Source organism: Nilaparvata lugens, chromosome 5 (assembly GCF_014356525.2).
Source record: "Nilaparvata lugens isolate BPH chromosome 5, ASM1435652v1, whole genome shotgun sequence".
NCBI classification, from domain to species: domain Eukaryota; kingdom Metazoa; phylum Arthropoda; class Insecta; order Hemiptera; family Delphacidae; genus Nilaparvata; species Nilaparvata lugens.
In genome coordinates this window covers 33,214,661-33,237,614 of record NC_052508.1, presented here as the reverse complement: position 1 = coordinate 33,237,614, position 22,954 = coordinate 33,214,661, and the positions used below count along the sequence as shown (strand labels likewise).

General features: G+C 34.4%; 2 protein-coding genes across 2 annotated transcripts in view; one reads left to right on the top strand and one right to left on the bottom strand.

Moving 5' to 3' along the window:
• The first annotated feature begins 1,262 nt into the window (after positions 1-1,262).
• The window catches only part of LOC111060021 (cAMP-dependent protein kinase type I regulatory subunit), a 243,383-nt gene continuing 221,691 nt past the window's right edge, over positions 1,263-22,954 (top strand). The window contains exon 1 of the mRNA XM_039428199.1: positions 1,263-1,638. Coding sequence (XP_039284133.1) covers positions 1,474-1,638 — 165 coding nt within the window. The 5' untranslated portion in view covers positions 1,263-1,473. The remainder of the gene's footprint in view (positions 1,639-22,954) is intronic.
• LOC111050355 lies at positions 5,060-8,103 on the bottom strand. The gene is made up of 3 exons (XM_022336667.2): positions 7,457-8,103; positions 6,169-6,459; positions 5,060-5,708 (listed from the first exon to the last, which is right to left on the bottom strand). The coding sequence occupies exons 1-3, from the start codon at positions 7,593-7,595 to the stop codon at positions 5,284-5,286; spliced, it is 855 nt and encodes a 284-aa protein (XP_022192359.2). The 5' UTR covers positions 7,596-8,103; the 3' UTR covers positions 5,060-5,283.

Below are 22,954 nucleotides of genomic sequence, written 5' to 3'. Positions count from 1 at the left end.
ATTGGTCAAATTGATTCCCTACACCCAATAGGAGACCTGTTTCTAAATACTGTAGTGGGACGATTCCCCAGCCTAGAGACCAGATTACATTTCGGAGGACACTTTGCTAGGAGCACTACGAGAGTAAAGATGTAGTCATCATGTTTTGCCCTTTTTGGGCAAGTTTATATCATTAGTTAATGTAGGAGTTAGTTTTATTTTTATTAAAGTTTAAATTTTCTAGTAGTGCCATGTCCTGGAAAGTTTCCTGAAAAAGAGGCCTATGGCCTCAAACTTGAAAACCGATTTTGAGCCGGAAAAATCTCATTTTCTGCTCTAGGTGCGAAATATACTATTTACATCGAAAAATATTATATGAACATTGCACTATACAGTAAAAAATATTGCTAGTGATTTCTTTAAACTTGAGTACCTATTGATTGCAAGCAGGACTTCCTTTAGGAGGTCCTGTAGCAAGCTATTCAAAATTTTAACTCTCCAAAATTGGGACAGTCACCCCGGTTTCCGTACTTATAAATTGACTTAAGTTGAACACTTTGCATGCTTTAGAATAGCCAAAAACGCATATTCATAGCTTCATTATTAGACACCGGTAGCCTATCACACCAGTATTTTCTTCTGTAAAACGACATTATTGTATGCGGCTGATAATAACGTGATAAGGTTTGAATTAAGGTAAAATGAAAAATACTGGTATTAACCGTATTATAAAAATCTAGTTGTTTTACCTTAGTATCATGGAAGAATTTCACATATAAATTTCAAGTTTGAATCCGCAGTTGATAAAAATTGTTTTTATTCATTCGTTCAACTATTCATTTATTTACGGTATATATTGATGATACACAAATCAAATAAATTATATGGAAAGGTACCGATAGTAGCCATAACAGTTCTGTCTAAAACGTAAAATATATCTTTTTTCTGCTTCATCAATCTCAGACCAATTTTAATACATAATAAAGATATTTGAATCATTTTTTCAAGTTTTTCCTATTTAATAGTAGGGATCTTATTATTTTTCTTCTCCACATCAAATTTTGAATATAGCGCTTCCCAAGTGGAACAGGCTGGCTGAGCTATAACATAATACCAACTATTTAAATGATGCATTAAGTATGAAGGTGCAAAATTAAACTTAAATGATATTTTAAGATTGATCCTACTCATTTTAGGATTCTATAGAGTAGATCAAATCTTATTTGAGAATAAAATTCAAATATTGCTATGTATAAACATGTTTTGTATCAGCTGTTTGGGTCAAGTCCATAGTTGTCTGCTTCTTGTGACAGAACAGAACACAAAACCTTGAGTATAGATCAATTATTTTGCTCCAGTTTTGTTTCGTAGTTGCAATTTTAAAACGTATTATAGTTTTTTCCTCAGGAATTTGATCTTGAATTGTTGTTTCAAAGCCTTGCCATTGCAGGAATCAAAGTGAGTTCTGATTTGTGCGATTCTCTTTCTTTAAAAATGGCTGCAAACCTTGATGAAGAACAGAGCCTACGCGAATGTGAAGCTTACGTACAAAAGTACAATATTCAACAAGTATTAAAAGATTGTATTGTCCAGCTATGTGTGAGTCGTCCCGACAATCCCATCTCGTTTCTGAGAGAATACTTCCAAAAACTTGAAAGGGTAAGTAGGTCTTAATAGCGATGTGCATAACGTGAGTTACCTAACCCAAGCATGCATTTCACAATTCAGAAATTTGGTATTAATATTTCATTTGTACAAAGTATATATTACAAGTTCCAATTGGGATATTGATAAATATTGTCAGTGTAATATTATAACGTGTTCAAAAGTATCAACATTCATGGTAGCCATACAGTAACAACATGCATTGAAGTTGGTAGGTACTGTAGCCTCTATTTCCAAATTTGAAATATTTTCCAATCTATTGTATTTGAAATCAATATTAATGGTACGTATAGGCCTAAATCAATATTAATGGTATAGGCCTATCTCCTAAGTTATACCTTATTTTTTTCTATACAGATAAGCCTAATACAGAATATCTCCTAGTTATAGCCTACCTTATTTTTTCTATACAGATAAGCTTAATACAGAATTGAGCAATGAAGTAGCCTATAGAGATTTTGGAATAGCTGAGTACATAGGTACTCATTTTTGAACAAATTCAAAATATTTTTAACCAGTATTTACCCTGGTAGGCTATGTTGACATTTTGATAGTTAGGGGGGAGGGGGGGGGGTTAAACTTACAAGATTAACGTTCGAAAACCAACATTTTGAAATTAAACTTTGTTTTTGACCAAACATTCATTCCTTTATACGCTGTGAGAATCTAATGACAAAGTACCTTGCCTTATCCACCTTGGAGCTTGGAAGAAACGTTGGTGGATAAAGATTGCTAGTTTATAAATGGCTAAAAATTGACTTTTTAATGTGGCATTAGTTGAAACTCTATTATTGTTAGACCAATCTAACAATGCTGCGTGATTTTTTTAACACAATTGAGTAGAGGACATAATTATCCTTAATACTGTATGGCTGCAGCATCAAGAGAAACTATTATATTGACGACCACGACGCAGCAGCGTTTCCAGTGGGATAACTACAAGTATCAAGTATTCCAAGGCAAAAATTTCCTGTAGGACGCCTCATTTCGTTGCGTGGAGATGTGTAGTGGCCTCCTCGTTCATCGGATCTGTCACCTTGTGACTATTGGAGCTACCTCAAAGTTCGTGTATACATTTATGAATATCGTACAATTGAAGCCCTTTGAGACAACAACACAAGAAATTTGAGCAATAGCACGTGCAGCGCTTAGAGGAGTATGGATAACTACTTACAACGTCTACATGAGTGTATGGACAAAAACCGGATGCCATCTAACAAATGTTATATTTGATGCTTAATAAATCTTTTTCAAATCACAAAATGACAATATTCAAGATACATAGGCCTACTCAACTTTTTGTTGAGTTTTGTTCAAACATGTGTATGTAACAGATATTCCAAATCCTCTATAATTCATTGCCCAACTCTCTCTGTATATGATGTTGCGGGATCGCATTGGCTACCAATGCATCCTCAATTACTGTAGAACTTGATAATATCTCCGTAATCAATAAACATAGAAACTGCAGATCATTTTCTGAGCTACTTTCTAGTAAAATCAGTTAATTAATTTGGCTCTGCATCTTTATGCTTCTTAGCCTATATCCATTACAGGAAATATAAATGATACAAGTTTTAGAAGCAGCAAAACCAGATCATGTAGGCTACTCAAATCTATGGGCGGGTTCTGTTTTCAAAACTCAAATGATTTATACGATACCATTAACACAAATCTATTCACTAAGCCAAATTTAAGCCATTCGTTACTAGGATTGCAAACAGTTTAAGCATGTAGTTATGAAATGAGATGAGACAGCTCCAACTTACATTGAAATAGCTATTTATCTATTAAGAGCGTAATGCGCGACTTTATCGCTCGCGCAAAACTGTTATCACGCGACGCGAAGCGTCGCGTGATAATTTTGCAAGAGCGATAAAGAAGCATTACGCGCGAATTACATACAACATTTTTTCTACAACTGCCCAAACCTGTTAAATTACTTATATCGGCGGAGTTACAATTACCGACTTTTTAGGTTAAGATCTGACTTTTTGGCTTAGACCAGTTATAGAATAGACACGGCTCATTGTATATTCATACTGAAAGTCGATGAAGCCAACATCTACTGCCAAATCCACCCATCTCAACGTCACAACAGTGACGTCACGCATCGTAAAGAAATTATAGAAAACTTTTTTGAGTTTGTTGTGTAAGTGTTTGTGGTGTTTAACTTACATTGTTGTTAAACTATGCATTGTTGTTAGCTTGGTTGTGACGTCAAGATGGGTGGATTTGGCAGTAGATGTTGGCTTCAGAGGCTAGACTTCCCAGCGTGTCTATTCTATAACTGGTCTAAGCTTTTTGGCGAGCTGCTTACAATCAGCTGATTAGGAAGCGTAAAGAAACTCTTCTGCGCATGCGCGAATAATTTGGGAGCGTAAAGTAAATCTTCTGCACATGCGCGGATGGTTAGCGAGTGAAAAAGTAGATTCTCCTCAGAAATAAGCTGTTTTACGAGGAGAATTGAGTGTGTAAATTCTTTCTTTACGCACAGTTGTAGAAAATAGTTATTTGTGCAACTAGTGCGCAAAGTGACAGTATGCTGCATCGAAAGAAACGTTTACACCCGAGCCTTAGGCGAGGGCGGAATGGTTTCTTGAGTGCAGCAGAGGAACTGTGCGCACGTATTTCACATTTAATTTTTCCTACAGTAACCATTCAAAATGAAAAGTGAGTAATTATGGGTAAAATTCCCCGAAATCCATCAAATGTTTTTCTGTGTAATTTTATTATTGATAAATAAAATTGAATAATTAAGTAGTAAATGAATGAAGGCGGCTGTCACTCATGTGGTGGCTGTCCTCGAACTCGGTGTCCTTAATATTATTATAACGTGCACCACAACACTATAGCAGCCCAGTCAGTGCAGTTACCAACTTTATTTTGATTTTGCTGCACTGGTGCTCCATATAACCTACTAACTATTTTGCGTTGCCATGTTGCAAATCTGGAGTGCAGAAAAAATTTTTCCCGCACTAGAGCGGAAAAGTGATTCTTTGCATTCTGTAATCAGTGCAGGAATGGCCACTTTTCAACGTAACTGTAGGAAAAATATATTATATGTTTTAGCCAGTTCGATATTCAGCTATTAGGCAGACACTGCCTGTAATGTACAATCTGAATTTCCGTGCTACGAATAAATCATTTTCTCACACTTTAGTGGGTTATTAAAGTGTAGAAATACAGTCTATAATGAATATTTTCTTCATTTATCAATTAATAAAATGAATTGAAAAGATTTACTCTGAATATAAAAGAAAAATTATCATAGTTGACATCAATCTGACATCTACTTGACTTGAGCTTCAACTGTTGATATGATTTCAATCTTCAATCTCAAAATATTTCATAAAATTTAAATCCCATTGATAAATAAAAAGAGTGACGTAGATATAGTAATGGTACACTTCGATACGTTATAATACTTTTTAATGAAAATAATTTTAATGCTCTCTGTCCTAAATTTTAGAGAAAAGTTCATTTATTGTTTTACATTAAATTGATAAAATGGTTTATAAAATTGAAATCCATATAAATTTGAACCAGGTAATAAATTAGGCTCTCACAATTCGATTGTAGATTTTATCTTACAAAGTTGGTTTGAATCGTTCTTCCACCGTCATAGATGCACAGAACTCAGTCTGTATTATTGTTATTTTCATCGTCCACACTAATCTCGATTGGAGTGCTATTAGGTTTTTGACCTTTTGTTTCTCCAATTTCTTCAAGCTTCCATAATTGATCGAAGAAGAAATTGTTGACTAGAGTAATATCACGATCGATTGAGGATAGAATTGTCTGTTGTGAAATGTTGGCCGAGTTGTTGTGTGATAGAGGAGATGCAAATGTGCTCAACATATACTTGGCCAGAGAATACGCAGTCTCGATTTCATCAATGTGCGGGGCTGTGGCTGGGGTTGTGTCATTCTTCACATTTTGTCTTGATTTCATTATTAGTTTCTCTCTTAGAAAACGAACCCTTTTCTCTGTTATGGTGTACATGTTCATGAACGCCTTCTGGCATACCTCGACTGTGTTGTTGTTGGCACGTTTCTTATATTCTGAAATCATTAAAATACTGAAATTATTACATTTAAAGGAGGATTACAATTGTGTGAGTGTGTGTGTATCTTGTTTACTATAAAAATCTAAATTAAATTAAGTTCTTAGTTTGTCAAGCATTTAATTCAAGTTTTTCAGTTTCTCAAGTTTCTAATTAACCCTTGCGGTGTTTCTCAGTAGCCCTTGCGGTGCACGGGTTACCTGCTAGTTTTCTTTTTCAATAAATTCCTAAGCATTTTAACGTAATTTTATTTATTTGGATCTACCATTTGTATCAAAACTATTAATTTTACTTAGGATGTCAGAATGTTTCACATGCTTGGAATGTGAATCACAATATATGAATCTTCTAACTTGAATTCTTTAAAATTGAAAAAAAAATAGGAATGTACTCGTATTTAAAAGAGTTGATGCTATAAAACGGGTCAATATGTTTCTTTATAAACCCAATCTACTCACTTTTCACAATATGTGCGGATTGCCCCTTGTCACTTTCTCTTGAACGACATGTGTCGAAATTTGCATCAATGGGAATGTGGTACTTGCAAGAAACCCTTCTTTGCAGCCTACCATCCACTCGATGCTCCTCTGACCACAGTCGCTTCTGCACTGACCTCATTTCTATATACTTTTGCAAGAAACGATTCTGATGTACTTGATCTGCCATTTTGTAAAATTCAATGAATAGCTTTTCACGAATTTCGTGCGGTACTTTGTCCGTACATCGTTGAGGGCAGTTGCATATTTCACCTGCAATAAAAATAAAATTATAATCATCATTTTATCTCATGAGGTGAAATTTAATTAAAATAAAAAACTTATCCAATGAGAAATATTTTAAGACTCGAACACAAAAAGAAAATTAATTACCCAGAAAATGTTCAGAAATCATTATATGATTAATTCATTAATGTTAGGGAAAGTGAAATATATTGGCTTATGTCAAAAGCCTATTTATTTCACTGGATGGGAGTGCAGTTTAAGAACTATCTTTGTTTCAATCAGTTCAGTTTTAAAACTAGCTTTACAAACTCTAACCAAACAAAAATTATCTAATCCAATTGACAGAAGCCCATATAGTGTGCATCATAGCCAATCTGTACAGTAACATAATTTTATAAAATTCCATTATAATTTTGTAAAATGGTAATACCAATCATTGATATGCATTACATATTATGGTGAAACTTGTCAAACTAATTTGAACAATGAATTGTTTTCAAAATGCCATAAATTTATCATTTAAATTCAATTTTATCTTCTCAAAAGTTCATCATGTAAATCGAGATTTTTTCATTAGATCTTGGATAAGGAACATTTTTTAAATGCAGTTTTTCTTCGTTTTTTGCTATAAATTGTGTATCGACCCAACGCCAAACTTTCGATATATAATGTAAATTTGCAATCACCTCATTTATTTTTCCTTTATTATTTTTGTATCACCTCATTTTCATTTTGATTTCTTTGGTCTCAATTACAGGCCCAATAATACATTAATAATCAGTTTCTACTTATAGGCCTAGTTCAATGCCTAAGTTTTACTAGCATCTACTTTAATTTTGAAGTTATGTTTGTTAAATTCACTCAGCTCCATTTTCTTTGACGTACTGTACTTGGAATTATCGTGTATTTGATAAGCTAAAGCCTCTTGAACCGTCATATCTTAGCCTACATTATTCTACAGTAGTGACATGATCTTGTATTTGTTGAGAATAGGAAATTTTCTAGTAATATTTTGCCAGCTTACCGGGTTGCTTTTTAGCTGGCACAATTCTTCCCGATTTCGAAATGTACTGCAATCCCGCATCACGTAGCTTGATATTGTTCCACCGTTGGTCGTCTGGTGGCTTGTTGTCGATTAATGAGATGTTGTCCACTGACGCCATTTCACTGTGTCTTTATCTTTCGATTGGGTCGGTTTAGGTTATTTTTCGATTGCGCATACAAAACGTTTGATGATTAGGCACAGCGACGCTGCGCCGGTGGGGGAGGGGGACCATGCTGTTTGTCATCAGATGGAAATTTCCCCATCGACGTTAAATATTCCCTTCACTGACATCTTATCAAACAATTAGGCTGTTACAGATCAAAGTTAGTAGACAGAAGGTTGGTCACTCATCTATAGTATTTTCGTTGAAATGCAATTGGAGTGGGGGAACTGCAGCCGTGACGTAGGCTGTAGTACAGAGTAGGCAGAATATCGCATTCTTGAAAATCATATGGTGTCGTACAGTCAAATTATAAATAACACAAACATTTTCTGACATGCAATCTTTCTGTTTCTGCTTTACAATAATTATTAAAACATTTGAATAATACAAGCATTTTGCCATATAAAAGCAAAAACCCTACCTCCTAACCTTCCCTTTCAAACCCATTCTTTCTTCATTTTCTAGGTCGTGTTTATATTTTGTAGTTTGGCTATACATCAGCTTGTGAATTTCGAGGATGAGATATTTCGATTCTCATAGAACATGTGCTCAATACCAGCATGTGTTCAGTGCATTTACAATGAATGAAATTCATCGGATTTATCGGTTTATTTCAATGCATTGGTTTATCAAGATTTTTTAAGGGTTAATCTGAAATTATAATAGTATAGCATTGTCTACTAACGCTTTTCCAGCTTATTAACTTTTTCGTGTAACGTTTTTAGATTCATGAAAAACTTTCAACTTCATTTTATTCATAAAAGTTGAATGAACTTGAAATATTTAACAACATCATTAGAATCGGTGATTCATTCGCTATAAGTATGGAGAATTTTAAAGTTGTAGGTCAATCTTGAGGAGATTAAACGATGATATATTTGAAGATACAGTGAATAAACTGCATGCTCAGTGTGGTTACTCTAGAACATTTTTACTACACGTGACGTCACGTTGGCGATCCCCCCACCACTTTGAATCATACACCTGTGAGTGACAGTGGCGGATCTAGAATTCTATTTTGGGGGGGGCTGAACAGGGGAAAATTTTGTGAAAGGGCTTACATTTAATGAAGTTAATTGTTGAAGTTTTATGGAGTAAAAACGTGTGTTTCACAGTAAAAGTTTTCAGGATGTTTTGTTTATTTATTTAATAATGAAATACATTAAAGTTAATAAAAGACAGATTAAAAATATGAAAAGGATTTTTTGGGGGGGGCTTGAGCCCGAAAGCCCCCCCCGTAGATCCGCCACTGGTGAGTGATCAACCTTTTGTCTACTAACGTTGATTACAGATTACAGGTCATATCTGCTACTTAAGCCCAACGTGTCTTGAAGCTAGTAAAGGGAATTTTTTATATGCGAGAACAATAGCGATATTATTTATTGCTTGATTTCAAGCCCAAATATATATTTTGCATTGATTGCAGAACCACAGAATACATAATTATGTATTCTGTGACAGAACTATGTAGGCCTATGCATAGGCATCTTATCTGCATTTGTAAAAAGCTATATTTTTCTGTCTATTAAATAAGTTTGTATCATTAATTTCAAGTCGAATTAATTCCATTCAGTTGTCTGATCAAATTCAATAGATTACTAAAGATTGTAACATCACTAACTGCTTTAGTAATAAGTCCATACTGTATTATTTTTATGATTTGAATTTCAAAAACTCATTCTAAATACTAATTGAATGAATGAATGAATGCCAAGCCTCTATTTGCATTATTATAAACTATGTAGCCTAGGTAATTGAATTAGAATTTGTAATAGTAATACAATATTCTTGGGTATTAATAGAGTAGAGAATTATTAAGAAAGGCTGAATAATTATAAAAATTCTTTTTAGGCCTATAAAGTGGTATTCTATTGACTTTTGTATTAATTTTTATTGCGAGTTTTATTAAATTAAGTTTATCTTTTCTATTTTCAAGTTTTCAGAACAGGATCTCAGTTATTGTTTCAGATGAGAGATATTTCTGACTTTTTATTGCTTTACTTTATACATTTTTATCTTGAAAATTATTGTATAGGTGTATATATTGTATATACAGGGTGTCCCAGATAAGGTGTAAACCCCGGCTACCATAGATTCTACATGCAATTTGAAACAAAAAATGTTCAGTGAAATTTTCTCCTATCGACCTTCGTTTTCGAGATATATCGATTTTTCGATATTTTTCAAGTAGGCGTACTTCCAGTCATTAAATCGTCAATATCTCAAGAACCATTGGTCTTAAGTGAATTTTAAGGACATCGTTGAAAAGAGGACAACATTTCACATTGATTTGAGGTATGAAACATGCCAAAGTCGATTATTGAGTAGTATTTTTTAGCGGTCAAAGTTGAAAAAGAGTGATTTTTGAAGTTTTTTTGAAAACTTCAGACACATTTTTCTCGATTTTTTTTCCAGGGTACGAAATAATTTTTATAGCGCAAAAACTTCCGTTTTTGATTATCTTTCGAATGAGACCAAATACAGGTGTCTAGCTCAAATCCTCGAATCAGAATTTCAGTTTAAATTCGATTTTTTAATTAAAAACATAAGTCTTGTTTTTGAACTTGAGTAAAAAAAAAGACTTATCATACTAATAAACTAAAAAAAAACTCAAACAAACTACACTCGAAATAATACTCTAACTAAAATATAAACTTGGAAACAGAAAACAACAAAACTGAAATAGTGAATTGGAAAAATCAAACACTCATGAAAAAACTAGACTTAATAACTCAGGAACACAAACGAACGAACTGGGAAAACTTGACTATTGACTGGAAAGACATCATTATCGACTGACAGGAAGCACAATACTCTTCATACAATGACTGCGAGAATTGTCTCTACTGTTGGGTGAGCATTAGAAAAACTTTTTATTCTATCAGAGCAGCTGATTAATGAAAAGATTGATTTTTTCTTCTCACTCAATTGAATCTCAATGGTATGAATAAAATTATTTAAAACAACGAAAAGATGTCTTTAGGGTGCTCTTCTTGAAAATTTTCATTTTTTAAATTTTCCTGGAAAATTTATACTCATTCGATAGTTTATAAAATGGCAAAGTTTTTTCATTATTGGAAAAATATTGTTACCATGAAAAAAAATCAAGAAAAAACTGTTTGAAAAGTTTAGATTTTAACTCGACTTTGAACTTTTTTCAACTTGTATCTCAATAACAATTGCAGATACGAACTTCTAACCAGTTTCATTGAATTTCTTAGCCAAATTTCCTATAGAGAAAAGTATTTTTACACCCTCAATCACTCGACACAAAGCTATCAAATTGTAGACAATTATTCACACTCAATCAAGATAAGTCTCGTTTTTAATTAAAAAATCGAATTTAAACTGAAATTCTGATTCGAGAAACATATATATCCATAAACGCTTCATTAGCGAGCTATACAGGGTGAAAGATATAGCCCGGAATTCAGTTCCTCTGCTGAAATACACAGATGCTGAATTGTTTAGGGACTAGTTTTTGAAAAACTTATGCTGGATTCATATGGAAAAATATCTGAAAAATTGAATAAAACTAGTCTGGAAGCTGTTGTGTGAGTAGTTTTTGAGAAAAAAGTTGAAATATGCAAAAAATTCATGTAGAAAAACACAGACTTCTACGTTTGATGCTCAATAACTTTCTTTAATGACCAGTAAACAAATAATTTTTCGCAATAAAAATTGTAGAGAATTTAATCCTGAAAAGAATGATGTAAGCTGTGTAAACTAAATTTGAATAAAAGTTGGATAAAATGTATTCTTATGTAGTACATTACACCACAAAAATTTGCTGTTTTATGAGGAGAGAACTAATAACTCATAAGTTGTAGCTGATTACAAATAAAATATTCGGTTTTTTATGAAATTTTTTTTTGTATATGAAAGTAGCATATCTAAATGACATTAAACTTATACCAAAAGACTAGTAGATTATGCCATTAAGCCTGGGAGGAAGCTCGAACTGAAGTAGATGATCTCCCATGATTCCTGCCCAAATGTTTACTGAAAACTGATGTGGAAGATTAGGATTGATGGCATGAGGATTCTCAGCTGCCCAAATATGTTAGTTGTGAACGTTAACGATAGCTGTTCTTGTAAAGTGTGCCTCATCAGTAAATAAAACGGTTGTTAAAAAGTTTGGGTAAACAAGTTTTACTAAAAACCATCGGCAAATACCAGCACGGGGAATACAGTCTCGTGGCAATAGAGTATGAACTTTCTGGAGGTGGTATGGATGTAATTGTTGCTCCTTTAGTATCCTCCAAATAATAGATTGATTGACATTAAACTGCTCTGACAATTCTCTCGTGTTCTTCTCGGGATGTTCATAAATTTCATTAAGAACTTGTTCTTCTAACTCAACAGTCTTAGTAGATCGGGGTCTGCCTGCATAAATGTGCTCTTTGGATATAAAAGAATCTGTCTCAAACAGACGTTGATGAATAGTGGCAAAAAACCTTGAACTTGGACATACTCGGTTAGGAAAGTTCTCTTGATACAAACGTCTTGCTTCAGTACTATTACAGTAGTGTCCCATTCCATACATTAAATGCATGTCAGCTAAATCGGAGTATGAATAATGTCAAAAATTACCTGCCATTTTTTAAAAAGTTAACACTTAACACAAAAGCAAAGTGAAATGGTTACAAATAACTGGTTAATAGGTTAAACAAAAAACACAGCGTGGCTACAGTAGGCCTAACTTACAGTTTGTTTTTTTGTTCAACAGTGAGCTAAAATATTTCTGAAAATAATTTTCAGCTGATAATTACTTTTAAATATTATTTTATTTAAAACAAAATAAATCAGCTGTTTTGGAACAGCTGTTCTTAAAATCAATGTTCTATTTGCAATCAGCTACAACCTATGAGTTATTAGTTATCTCCTCATAAAACAGCAAATTTTTTGGTGTAATGTACTACATAAGAATACATTTTATCCAACTTTTATTCAAATTTAGTTTACACAGCTTACATAATTTTTTTCAGAATTGAATTCTCTACAATTTTTATCGCAAAAAAAATATTTGTTTACTGGTCATTAAAGAAAGTTATTGGGCATCAAACATAGAAGCAGAGAAAACTCCTATAATTATTAATTAATTATTAATAATTATTAATAATAATAATTATTAATTCTGTGATAGAAGTCTGTGTTTTTCTACTTAGATTTTTTGCATATTTCAACTTTTTTCTCAAAAACTACTCACACTACAGATTCCAGACTAGTTTTTTATTCAATTTTTCAGATATTTTTCCATATGAATCCAGCATAAGTTTTTCAAAAACTAGTCCCCAAACAATTCAGCATCGGTGTATTTCAGCAGAGGAACTGAATTCTGGGCTATATCTTTCACCCTGTATAGCTCGCTAATGAAGCGTTTATGGATATATGTTTATAAGAACATTTTTTCTTATTTCTACCTCTACTATCACGTATTAAATTATTTTACCATAATTATGAATCACCCTATAATCCTCATAATTATGAATATATATATATATATATATATATATATATAATATATATATATATATATATATATATATATATAGCTCTTCCACCATTCCTTAGGACAAACCATTTAAACAGGACATGACGTTAATAGGGTGACACTCTTCCTAAGTGTATATATTCAATGTTGCTAAAAACCGTAATTTCCACTAGATAGTGTAACGTTTAGGAAGAGTGGCACCCTATTAACGTCATGTCCTGTTTAAATGGTTTGTCCTAAGGAATGGTGGAAGAGCTAGATTTTCATACCGGGTGCGGCAGCAAAATTTCCTTTTTCAAAGTGAACGCCATTCAGTCAGCTGATGTCGTATTAGAGCGAAATTATTAGTCGCGTTAGAGATCAGACTATAAAGTTTTCTTCCCGACATGTTCAGTCTCCATCATGCATTGGAACAATGAGAAGCGTGCATTTGCCGTTGAGACTTATTTTTCTAGTGGATGTTCTGTGATTACAACTCAACGCGCGATTTCGAAATCGCTTTAATTCAGCCCCTTTGGCTACTGTCCCGGACCGGAAATTAATTGTAACGTCGGTCAGACAAACTACAAGTGCGACAAGACGAAGAACTGAAGTCCTTTGGCCCAGTAGCTCACCTGAGAACATTGAGGCAGTGAGAGTTTCAATGTTGCGATCACCACAGCATTCTGCGCGCAAACATGCGTCTGCTCTTGGACTTTCCGATCGTTCTGTGAGACAAATTCTTCATGATGATCTTCATTCCCATCCATACAAGATGGCAATTGTGCAGGAACTTTCTGAACGTGACTTCAATGGAGGGAACACTTTCCAGGATGCCTCATCTCAATTAGGAGCGATTTGGAGTCACCAGCCCGATCTCCCAATTCGAAACCGTGTGATTTTTTTCTAAGGGGGTTTTTGAAATCCCTTGTTTATGTGGACCGTCCAAGGACCCTACAAGATTTGATGACCAATATCAGGGAAGAAATTGCTAACATAAAGCCTGCAATGCTGGCAGGAGTCATGACAAACGCCAGAAATCGGTTTACTCAGTTTATGGAGAATGGGAGACGTCATCCACCCGATTTGATATTCAAAACTTATTATTGAAACAAAACTTCATATATGTGTCTACATTAAAAAAAATAAATACAAACTTCCTGATCCATATAAAGAGTTTTATTTACTAAAAAAGGAGTTTTGCTGCCGCACTCTGTATACTGTGGTACTACTTATTCCAGGCATATTCAGCGAAGATATTTATCCAAACAATAATATTAGTACTATCATAGATAAAAATAGCATTAGAAGATTATGCTAGCTTTTCCCTAAGGTATTATGAATATTATTGTTTGACTAAATATTTTCGCCTCCTACCTTGAGCCGGATACTTGATCGAAATGCAAATCAAGATTTACAGAATGAGATACTGAACAAAATCAAAATGAAATGCGTACAGATAAATCCCTCTTTTTACATCTATAAGACCCCCGTCGAGGACTAAACGAGCTTCTCCCTGTAGAACGCGTTTGAAAGACAGATTGTTTTCTGTCGCGAATTAATAAATCTGAGAGTGTTTCGCTTCGAAAGTATACGTCAGTTATAATGCCTTCAGACACTTTTTGACTTATCTGATCGCAAGTCTAAACTATCTCGATTTTTTTTCAATGTAAAGCAGCTTTTACGGGTGGAAGTTGGATTCAGATAAATTTGGTTGCTTAGAACTCTCATTTGTTATCTTTTCATCACTTTTTGCAAACAACATGGCAACATTTTTCAAAAAGTTGTTGACTGTTTGTCTGTTTCTATGATATCTTTCGGGTGAAATACAAGTAAACTGATATATTTGAAAAATCCATTAAATTGATAAAAAATACTAACAGAACAAGATACTATTTTGTAGTTTTCTTCAATGTTTAAGTTCTAAGCGTCGTTATGCTATTTTTTTTTTGAGAAAAGATCAGTGAGAATTTGGTTATAAAATGACTATAATTTTTCTTTTTAGGAATACTTTGTTCAATTGAAAAAATGTAGTGAATTTATACTTTTTAAAACTTATATTGATCCATTCTACTTCCCACTTCCATTATTACTTTCACATAAAATGAAGGGTGTCTTAGCCACATTCAAAACGGTTTATTGTATTCAATTCTAGTAATCATCATACTGAAATGAATTCATCATTCAACCTTTATGGACTTATATTCATTCAAACCAGATTTTATTGGTATATTTTATCGAACGATGATCTTTATTCTACTTTCACAAGCTCAAATTCCTGAAAGAGGTTGGGTAGCAGTTATTCTTAGAAGCAGCCCACTATATTGATGGCTTGGTTGTATTAGTTGGTTACAAATATTGTAGGTTCAGAATCTATTGGATCGGATAGGAATCAAAGCAATATTTATGAATCGTATTGTTGCATGCAAATCTGTCAGGTATAAAGAATTCGGACGCAGAGACGCATGAACTCGTTAAGCCAGCAGGACGCTAGATGTGACAAGGCCGGTAGAGGAAGATGGAACCCCACTGAGTGAAACAGCTCCAACAAGATGCATGATAAAGTGCCGAATGGAAAATAATCGAATGGCATAGAACGCGAATAGGCCCACATCGTGGTGATGGCAGGGATGAGGAGGGGAGTAACTCCACAAATGGTAATTACATTTCGATTCTAGTTGCTAACTTATTTGGATTTACTGCTTGAATCATTTCAAACAGCTGTCAACTTCCAATGCGACTTGATAGACCAATAGCCTCAACTTCAACCGTAAATGGTAAAGTGTTGGACAGGACAATAATTGTTGGAGCACTAAATGCACACTTTCATGTAAATGCCATGCATCATGGTGCAAGTGGCAAAAGTCTGTCCGTTTGTCTTCGTTGTCCCAATATCTTTCAACTCTTCACCTAGTATATTTCGTCGTTTTTCATTGTTCAGTCACTCTTTTCATTGTACATGTTAAATTACATATAATTTACGTAAACATGTATTGTGATTTTAATGTAGAATAAATTCCCTTTATTCCAGGCAATGAATGCTCAAAAGAGGGTATAGAGGGAAAAGTTTGGAAGACAATTTTTGACCCCGCAGTTCTGTTTAGGATAATAAAGAGGTAAACATATCAAAAGTCCCCACTCCTACCTCTTGTGCTAAGGGGGTGGTTAAAAGGTACCATATTTTGGTTTCTCTCATATAACTCGAAAACTATGTATCTTACGGACATCTGTTCCATACAAAATTAAAGCTTACATAATTTCCTACAATATTCATCTCATAACTTTTTCTATATGTTCTCTAGTTTTTGAGAAATCCTCTCTTGAAGATGTAACATTTTTGAAAAAAACCACGTTTGCCTCCAATTTTTTTCTATTTTTGCTCTTATAACTTTTTAAAAATCGATGGGAAAAATTCATGCTGATTATGAACTTATCTATACTTATAAAATTCTTATCTCACTGACTCACTGATCACGATTTCTGGAAAACTACAGGATGAACTGCAACAAAACTTGGAATATAGCTTCCTCATACGTCCTAGGTGCTCACTAAGAAATCTTTTGGCGATATTTCAACTCTAAGGGTGATTTTTAAGGGTGTAAAGTTCGTCTCTTAGCATGTATATTCTTCTTCTCCCAATCTCTTAATTATAATTACTATAGAACTATAATCTAGAGAGAGTACCTCTTCAAAACAGTTGTTGACTACTGGCAACTAAATTAATAATTTTGTCAGGTTGGCATTAAGTTGAGATGACTTCATTAGGTTGGCACCAAGTTGAAGAACTAATTAAAATGCATTTATCGAGAACAAATTGATTGGACACTGCTGCTTCAATCGGAGTTATTACCTATTCCTGGGAGTATAGATAATTTTTATTTTTCATAAAACAAACTTTTATGACTGGAGTTGCTTCAATCAATTCATCCTATTCTATCAAGACTAATTCTGTTTGTATATCCGACATCGCAAAAACTACTTGAACAGTTTCGATTAAATTTTAATAATTCAGTATTATATATGGAGGGTATTTTTAAAACTTTAGAAGTGTCCGTTGTGGAATCTATTTGCAAAGAATGAGGAAATTCGGCCAAAATATAACTTGGGCGAAAGAAAGGTGTTATTTATTAGAACGGCCTGATAGCTGTTGTTGCTTTTCCTAATGTAAAAATATCTTTCACAGAACTAAGGCGCTTTTCTCATGAATCAATTATTCCCAAACATTGATTGTTTGTTCTAAAAATATTAGAAAATATGTATAACAGTTCGTTGACTGTCAGTATTCCTCATTAATAGCATCAATGCTCCCCATTCAAACAATGCTGACACATTGATGTGAATCTTACTATAATTTGGTTACTTTAGACAATACCTACTATTACTTAATAGTAATTACTAATAGTAATAGTAGGTATTGCTTTAGATCAGATGAAGATAATAATGTTTATGATCGCTACTATTTCAATTCCAATCATGTTTGACATTTTTGCTTTTGATGCCAGCTGTTATTATTATGTGAAATAAGCTCTCATTGAATGACATCATAATCATTGAAGTCAATTATACTAAGAAAGAAATTTCTGTTTGAATATGTGTGTTTGTGGATATGTATGTATGTCGGATGGATCTCGAAACGGCTCTAACGATTTTTATTAAATCAGGAATATAGTGGGTTTGCGACAAAAAACATTATTTTGGAACAGGTCTCAACTCTGGGAAAATTCGCTGAAGTTCCTTGAGAGAGGATTATTGGTCCCTCAAGTAGCAGCTGATCAGAAAAAGGTTTCCATAATCTGTTGAAAACGTGAGAGAGTGTGTGCAAATGAAAAATATTACAATAGCTGTAGTTGAGTCAACAAATTTGTCGACCTAATTAATTTAAAACATTACAGTAGTCATGGAACATCTGGAAAAATGGATTCAGAATGTGACCGGATTATAGCAAAAGAAATTTAAAATCGATCTCTTCAAACTTATGGTAGTTGAATGTAATGTTTATTGTGAGGTGATAGAAATGCGACTAATTTCTTTAGCTTCTGTTGTATTGGTCCCTCTGTTACTTCATGTTTGTAAGCAGCCATGGCCTTGAGAGAGCCAGTTGCACTGTCTGTTAATTCATTATCCGGACTAAATACCACGAGAACCAATGAGAGAAGCCTTCTATTTAAAAAAAACCCCTGCTCTGATTAATTCTCATGAAATTCAATCCTGATGGAAATTGAACAGGCTTTTGTGCTACTGGGCCTGATATTTTCATGTTTCAATATCAGCTAAAAACTAAATAAAAAAAAAAACATAATATTCCATCAGCTGCTCCTATTTCCTTTCATGATGTCATTACATGACACAAGACAAACCTATTGATACTGATAGATCACAATACTAAAGTTGTCAATCCTATTATATTAAGAGAGCAATTTCTGTATATGGTTATATGGTTATGTATGTCCAACGGATCTCGAAAGCAGCTCTAACGATTTTCACGAAATTTGGAACATAGTAGGTTTATGATATAAAAAATCGATTGCACTAGGTCTCATCCCTGGGAAACTCGCTGAAGGACATGAAAATGATAATAATTATTATCGTAGCGAAGCACGGGTGCCCTGCTAGTAGAGCATAAAATTCTCTTCAATTTGATGTATAATTTTACAGTTTTACGCATTTCCTACAACTGTTCCAGCAGCTTAAGTGTTGAGTGATCACTGTGAGGGTGAGGATGCAGTGAACGTCTTCAATGTCATAGGTCATGTACATTTCGTCATGGATTAGGCTTTTCAAGCCTGTTCCGGCGTCCATCTCTTCCTCGGTCTACCAATACTTCTTCTGCCTATTGGCTTGTGGAGTAGGGCATTCAATGGGAAACGGTCTTCAGGCATTCTAAGGACATGATCTGACCACTTATTCCTATATGTTTTTATCAAACTCAACACTGGTTGGACATCACATTCTCTTATATTTTCATTCCGAATCCGATCCACTCTCGTGCATCCTTTGACTTGTCTAAGGAATCGCATCTCTGCTGACTTTATTCTTGATTCAAGCTTCCTTGTCAGCACCCATGCTTCACTTCCGTAAGTCAAAGTGGGTATCGCCATGGCTCTATGAAATTTGATGAAGGTGTTCTTCCGGGCTCTACCTTTAAGGCATCGAGTGATTGCTCCGCATACCTGGTTGAATTTTGATATCTTTTTTTGGACATCCTGGTCATAATCATATGTGATGTCGCAGCCTAAATATTTGAAATTTGAAATTTGCTCCAGAATCCTGTCTCCTAATACCATTTTTGATCGTATCGGCCACTTGCCATTAAAAGCCATGATCTTCGTTTTGATTGCCGAAATCTTCATTTTAAAAAGTTCGCTTATTATGTTGAGCTTATGCATTGCAATTTGTAGCTTGTCCTCAGATTCCTGTATGATTACTGTGTCGTCCGCAAACATGATTAAATGGTTCACATAAGTGGGGGTAAGAGAAATTACCCTTGTCAACGCGTTGCTGTCACACATGCATAAGCTCATCAACATAAATATTGAAGAGGGCAGGTGAAATTGGGCATCCCTGTTTTACTCCTTTATTTGTCAGTATTTCTCTGGACAATTCCCCATTTTCATGTACATTTCATGTTGGAAACTTTGAAGCATAAATTTGCTTACACGCGAGTCTTGTTCTCGTACACAGCGTTCTAGAACTCATAAAAACTCAGTTTTATCCAAACTGAATAAATTTGGAATCGGAATTGAATATGGTAAGGGATCTCTGTTGAATAGGTACACGAATTGGACTAGCACGTGGTATGGCATTATTCATTTTGCTGGAACGCTGGCTGATTTTCCCATGGACTGTACCCCTGACCTATAAAGTGGCGTCAAAAGTGCAAGTAGAGTGAGGGCTGAGGGCTGAGCACCGCGAGGAGACCCTCAAATAAGGTGGCCGAATCAGAGTGAGAGGGTAGTTTTCAGCAGGATCCTACCTTGGTGTGAGGTGGTGTGTTTACGTGGGGAGGGGGTGTCATAGTGGGGGGGGGGGTGGCGCCAATAATCCGCTCACTATTTTCTCTTCTCTGGATGCTCACTAAGATACAGCAGCAAGTCTCATAATAAGCTTTTTGCTATTTAAGTCTGATGTCACGATATTAGAGTCAAACAATGTAAATATAACATTCCCTCAGAATATCAACAAATTGTCAGGATTTAATATGGGGGCCTTACTACTCTATCCTGTCAATTTGTATTTTTGTTAATATGATTATTTTGACACTTCGATTTTTCAAATATTGTTTTTGGATTCACGGGAATATGTGGGCGTCAGGTTTGGGCTCTTAGTGTTTGAGGCACTTTTAGAGTTGTTTTCTGAATCTAGTTCAATTCCTTAGTTTTTCTGACAAAAGCACATTTGCATGCACACGTCGGCAGACATTTGCAGTATTTAGAATGCGGACGTCTGCGTTGCAACAATCGATAACCTGGAGAGGGATTTTTCCTCCGTCTGTTGCTGTGTGCGTTGGCCTTTAGTCACGTTCAAGATGATATTATGAAGATGACAGCCTGAATACATGAAGTTGTTGAACGCGTTTGAACAACGCTTGAGGTTTCAACTTCAACCGCGTATGCAACGCGTTTCGATTAACCAGCGTTTTTCAGTTCTCGTTCGCATGATTCATGTATGATAACTTGAAATCTGTTTTCCACCTTAGTCCAGTCAAAGAAAGGTTATAGAGGAAAATGTTTGGAAGACAATTTTTGACCCCGCAGTTCTGTTCAGGGTAGTAAGGAGGTAAACATATCAAAAGTCCCCACCCCTACCCAGTGTGCTAAGGGAGTGGGGGTGGTTCAAAGGTACCATTTTTTGGTTTCTCGCATATAACTCGAAAACTATGTATCTTAGGGACATAACTGTTATATAAAAAATTAAAGCTTACATAATTTCCTACAATATTCATCTCACAACGTCCTCTATAGTCCAGTCAAATGGTCGTTTTTCAGGAAACAGCCACGAAAGAATTTTTCTCGATGGTTCTATATGTATTTTGGGGCGCTGAATTCGAATCTGAAATTTGCTGACACGCCAGAGGGCGGCTTCACCCCCCAAAACCCCAAAATTTCTGACTTTTCTCAATTTTCCCATTTTATCTCGTGAACCTTGAGTTTCTCAAGAAAAATCATTCTCGACAAAATTGAAGGGAATAAGATTACCAATAAATTGAGTGGTCGCGCAGGATTCTACCATTTTTGGTTCTGGAGCTACGAATTTTCAAAAAAGGGGTATTTTTTAAGGGGTTTTAAAAAATTATGCAAATCTACCACGTCTACCCTATACAACATGGATATTTTTCTAGTATAAATAAAAAACCACACATCACGTGAAAGAACAATTCAATGAACAGGATTCCTTAGGAATTTTCAAATTTAGTAGTGTGGGGAGGGGGGATCTACCCAAAAATAGAAAGTCATGTCCTACAGCCAAAATACAAATTTTTCATTATAATACCTTTTCAAGGCCTTCCTAACAAAAAAAAAACATATTTCGGCTGTAATCATCTCACACGGGTTATTTTCTATGAGAATCACCCGTTAGAAACATTTAATTTCAGTATTGCCTAGTGGGGGGTACGTCATAAGGATATTTCTCCTCTTTCCGCTCCCATGAATCGTTTTCCTGATTTCCGAACCGTTCAAATGTTACAGCTAATTGAAAAAATGATCATTTTCATTTTCTCATTTTTTCTGTGATTTTACTGTTATTCAAGAGTCTCTAAAACGAGTAAGATACAAGATAGAGACTTGCGATTAGTCTCAAATGGAAGAGAATTACATGTTCTATAAGCTACGTTGCCTTTAATCCATCTTGCATGACTGTTTATTATCAAAAAACTGTCGAGACTGTGAAAATGAGGAAAATATCACAAATTTCTTGATTTTTTGAATCAAACTTATCTTACCTCACGATTATATTTTTACGAAATTCATTTATCTCACATGAAAGAGGAGATTCTGTTCTTTCTAGACCTTGTTCTTGATCAAGACCAAGTACTATTTTTTATCATTTCGGGTTACCGAGATACACAGTTTTGAATATAGAAATTGGACATTTCTCTGTGTATTATTTAAATAGGGGCTAAAATACACTAAAAGTAGATTTTTTATTTTTTCATCAAATTTCAATTATGATACATGATTTTGAACCGCCTTGACGAGCTGAGAAGATTGAGTTGTAGTACTAGGAGATCTGATCATTCTGTCAAAAGTTATAAGTGTTTAAAGTTTTGATCCTTGACGTATCCTTATGACGTACCCCCCACTAGGAAATACTGAAATTAAATGTATCTAACGGGTGATTCTCATAGAAAATAACCCGCGTGAGATGATTTCAGCCGAAGTATGTATTATTTTTTTTTAGGAAGGCCTTGAAAAGGTATTATAATGAAAAAATTGTATTTTGGCTGTAGGACATGATTTTCTATTTTTGGGTAGATCCCCCCTCCCCCACTACTAAATTTGAAAATTCCTAAGGAATCCTGTTCATAATGAATTGTTCTTTCACGTGATGTGTGGTTTTTTATCTGTACTATAAAAATATCCATGTTGTATAGGGTAGAAGTGGTAGGTTTGCATAATTTTGAAAACTCCCTGAAAATACCTTTTTTTGAAAATTCGTAGCTTCAGAACCAAAAATGGTAGATTCTTGCGCGACCACTCAATTTATTGGAAATCTTATTTTCTTCAATTTTGTCGAGAATGATTTTTCTTGAGAAACTCAAGGTTCACGAGATAAAATTAGAAAATTGAAAAAAGTCAGAAATTTTTAGGGGTTTTGGGGGTGAAGCAACCTCTGGCGTGTC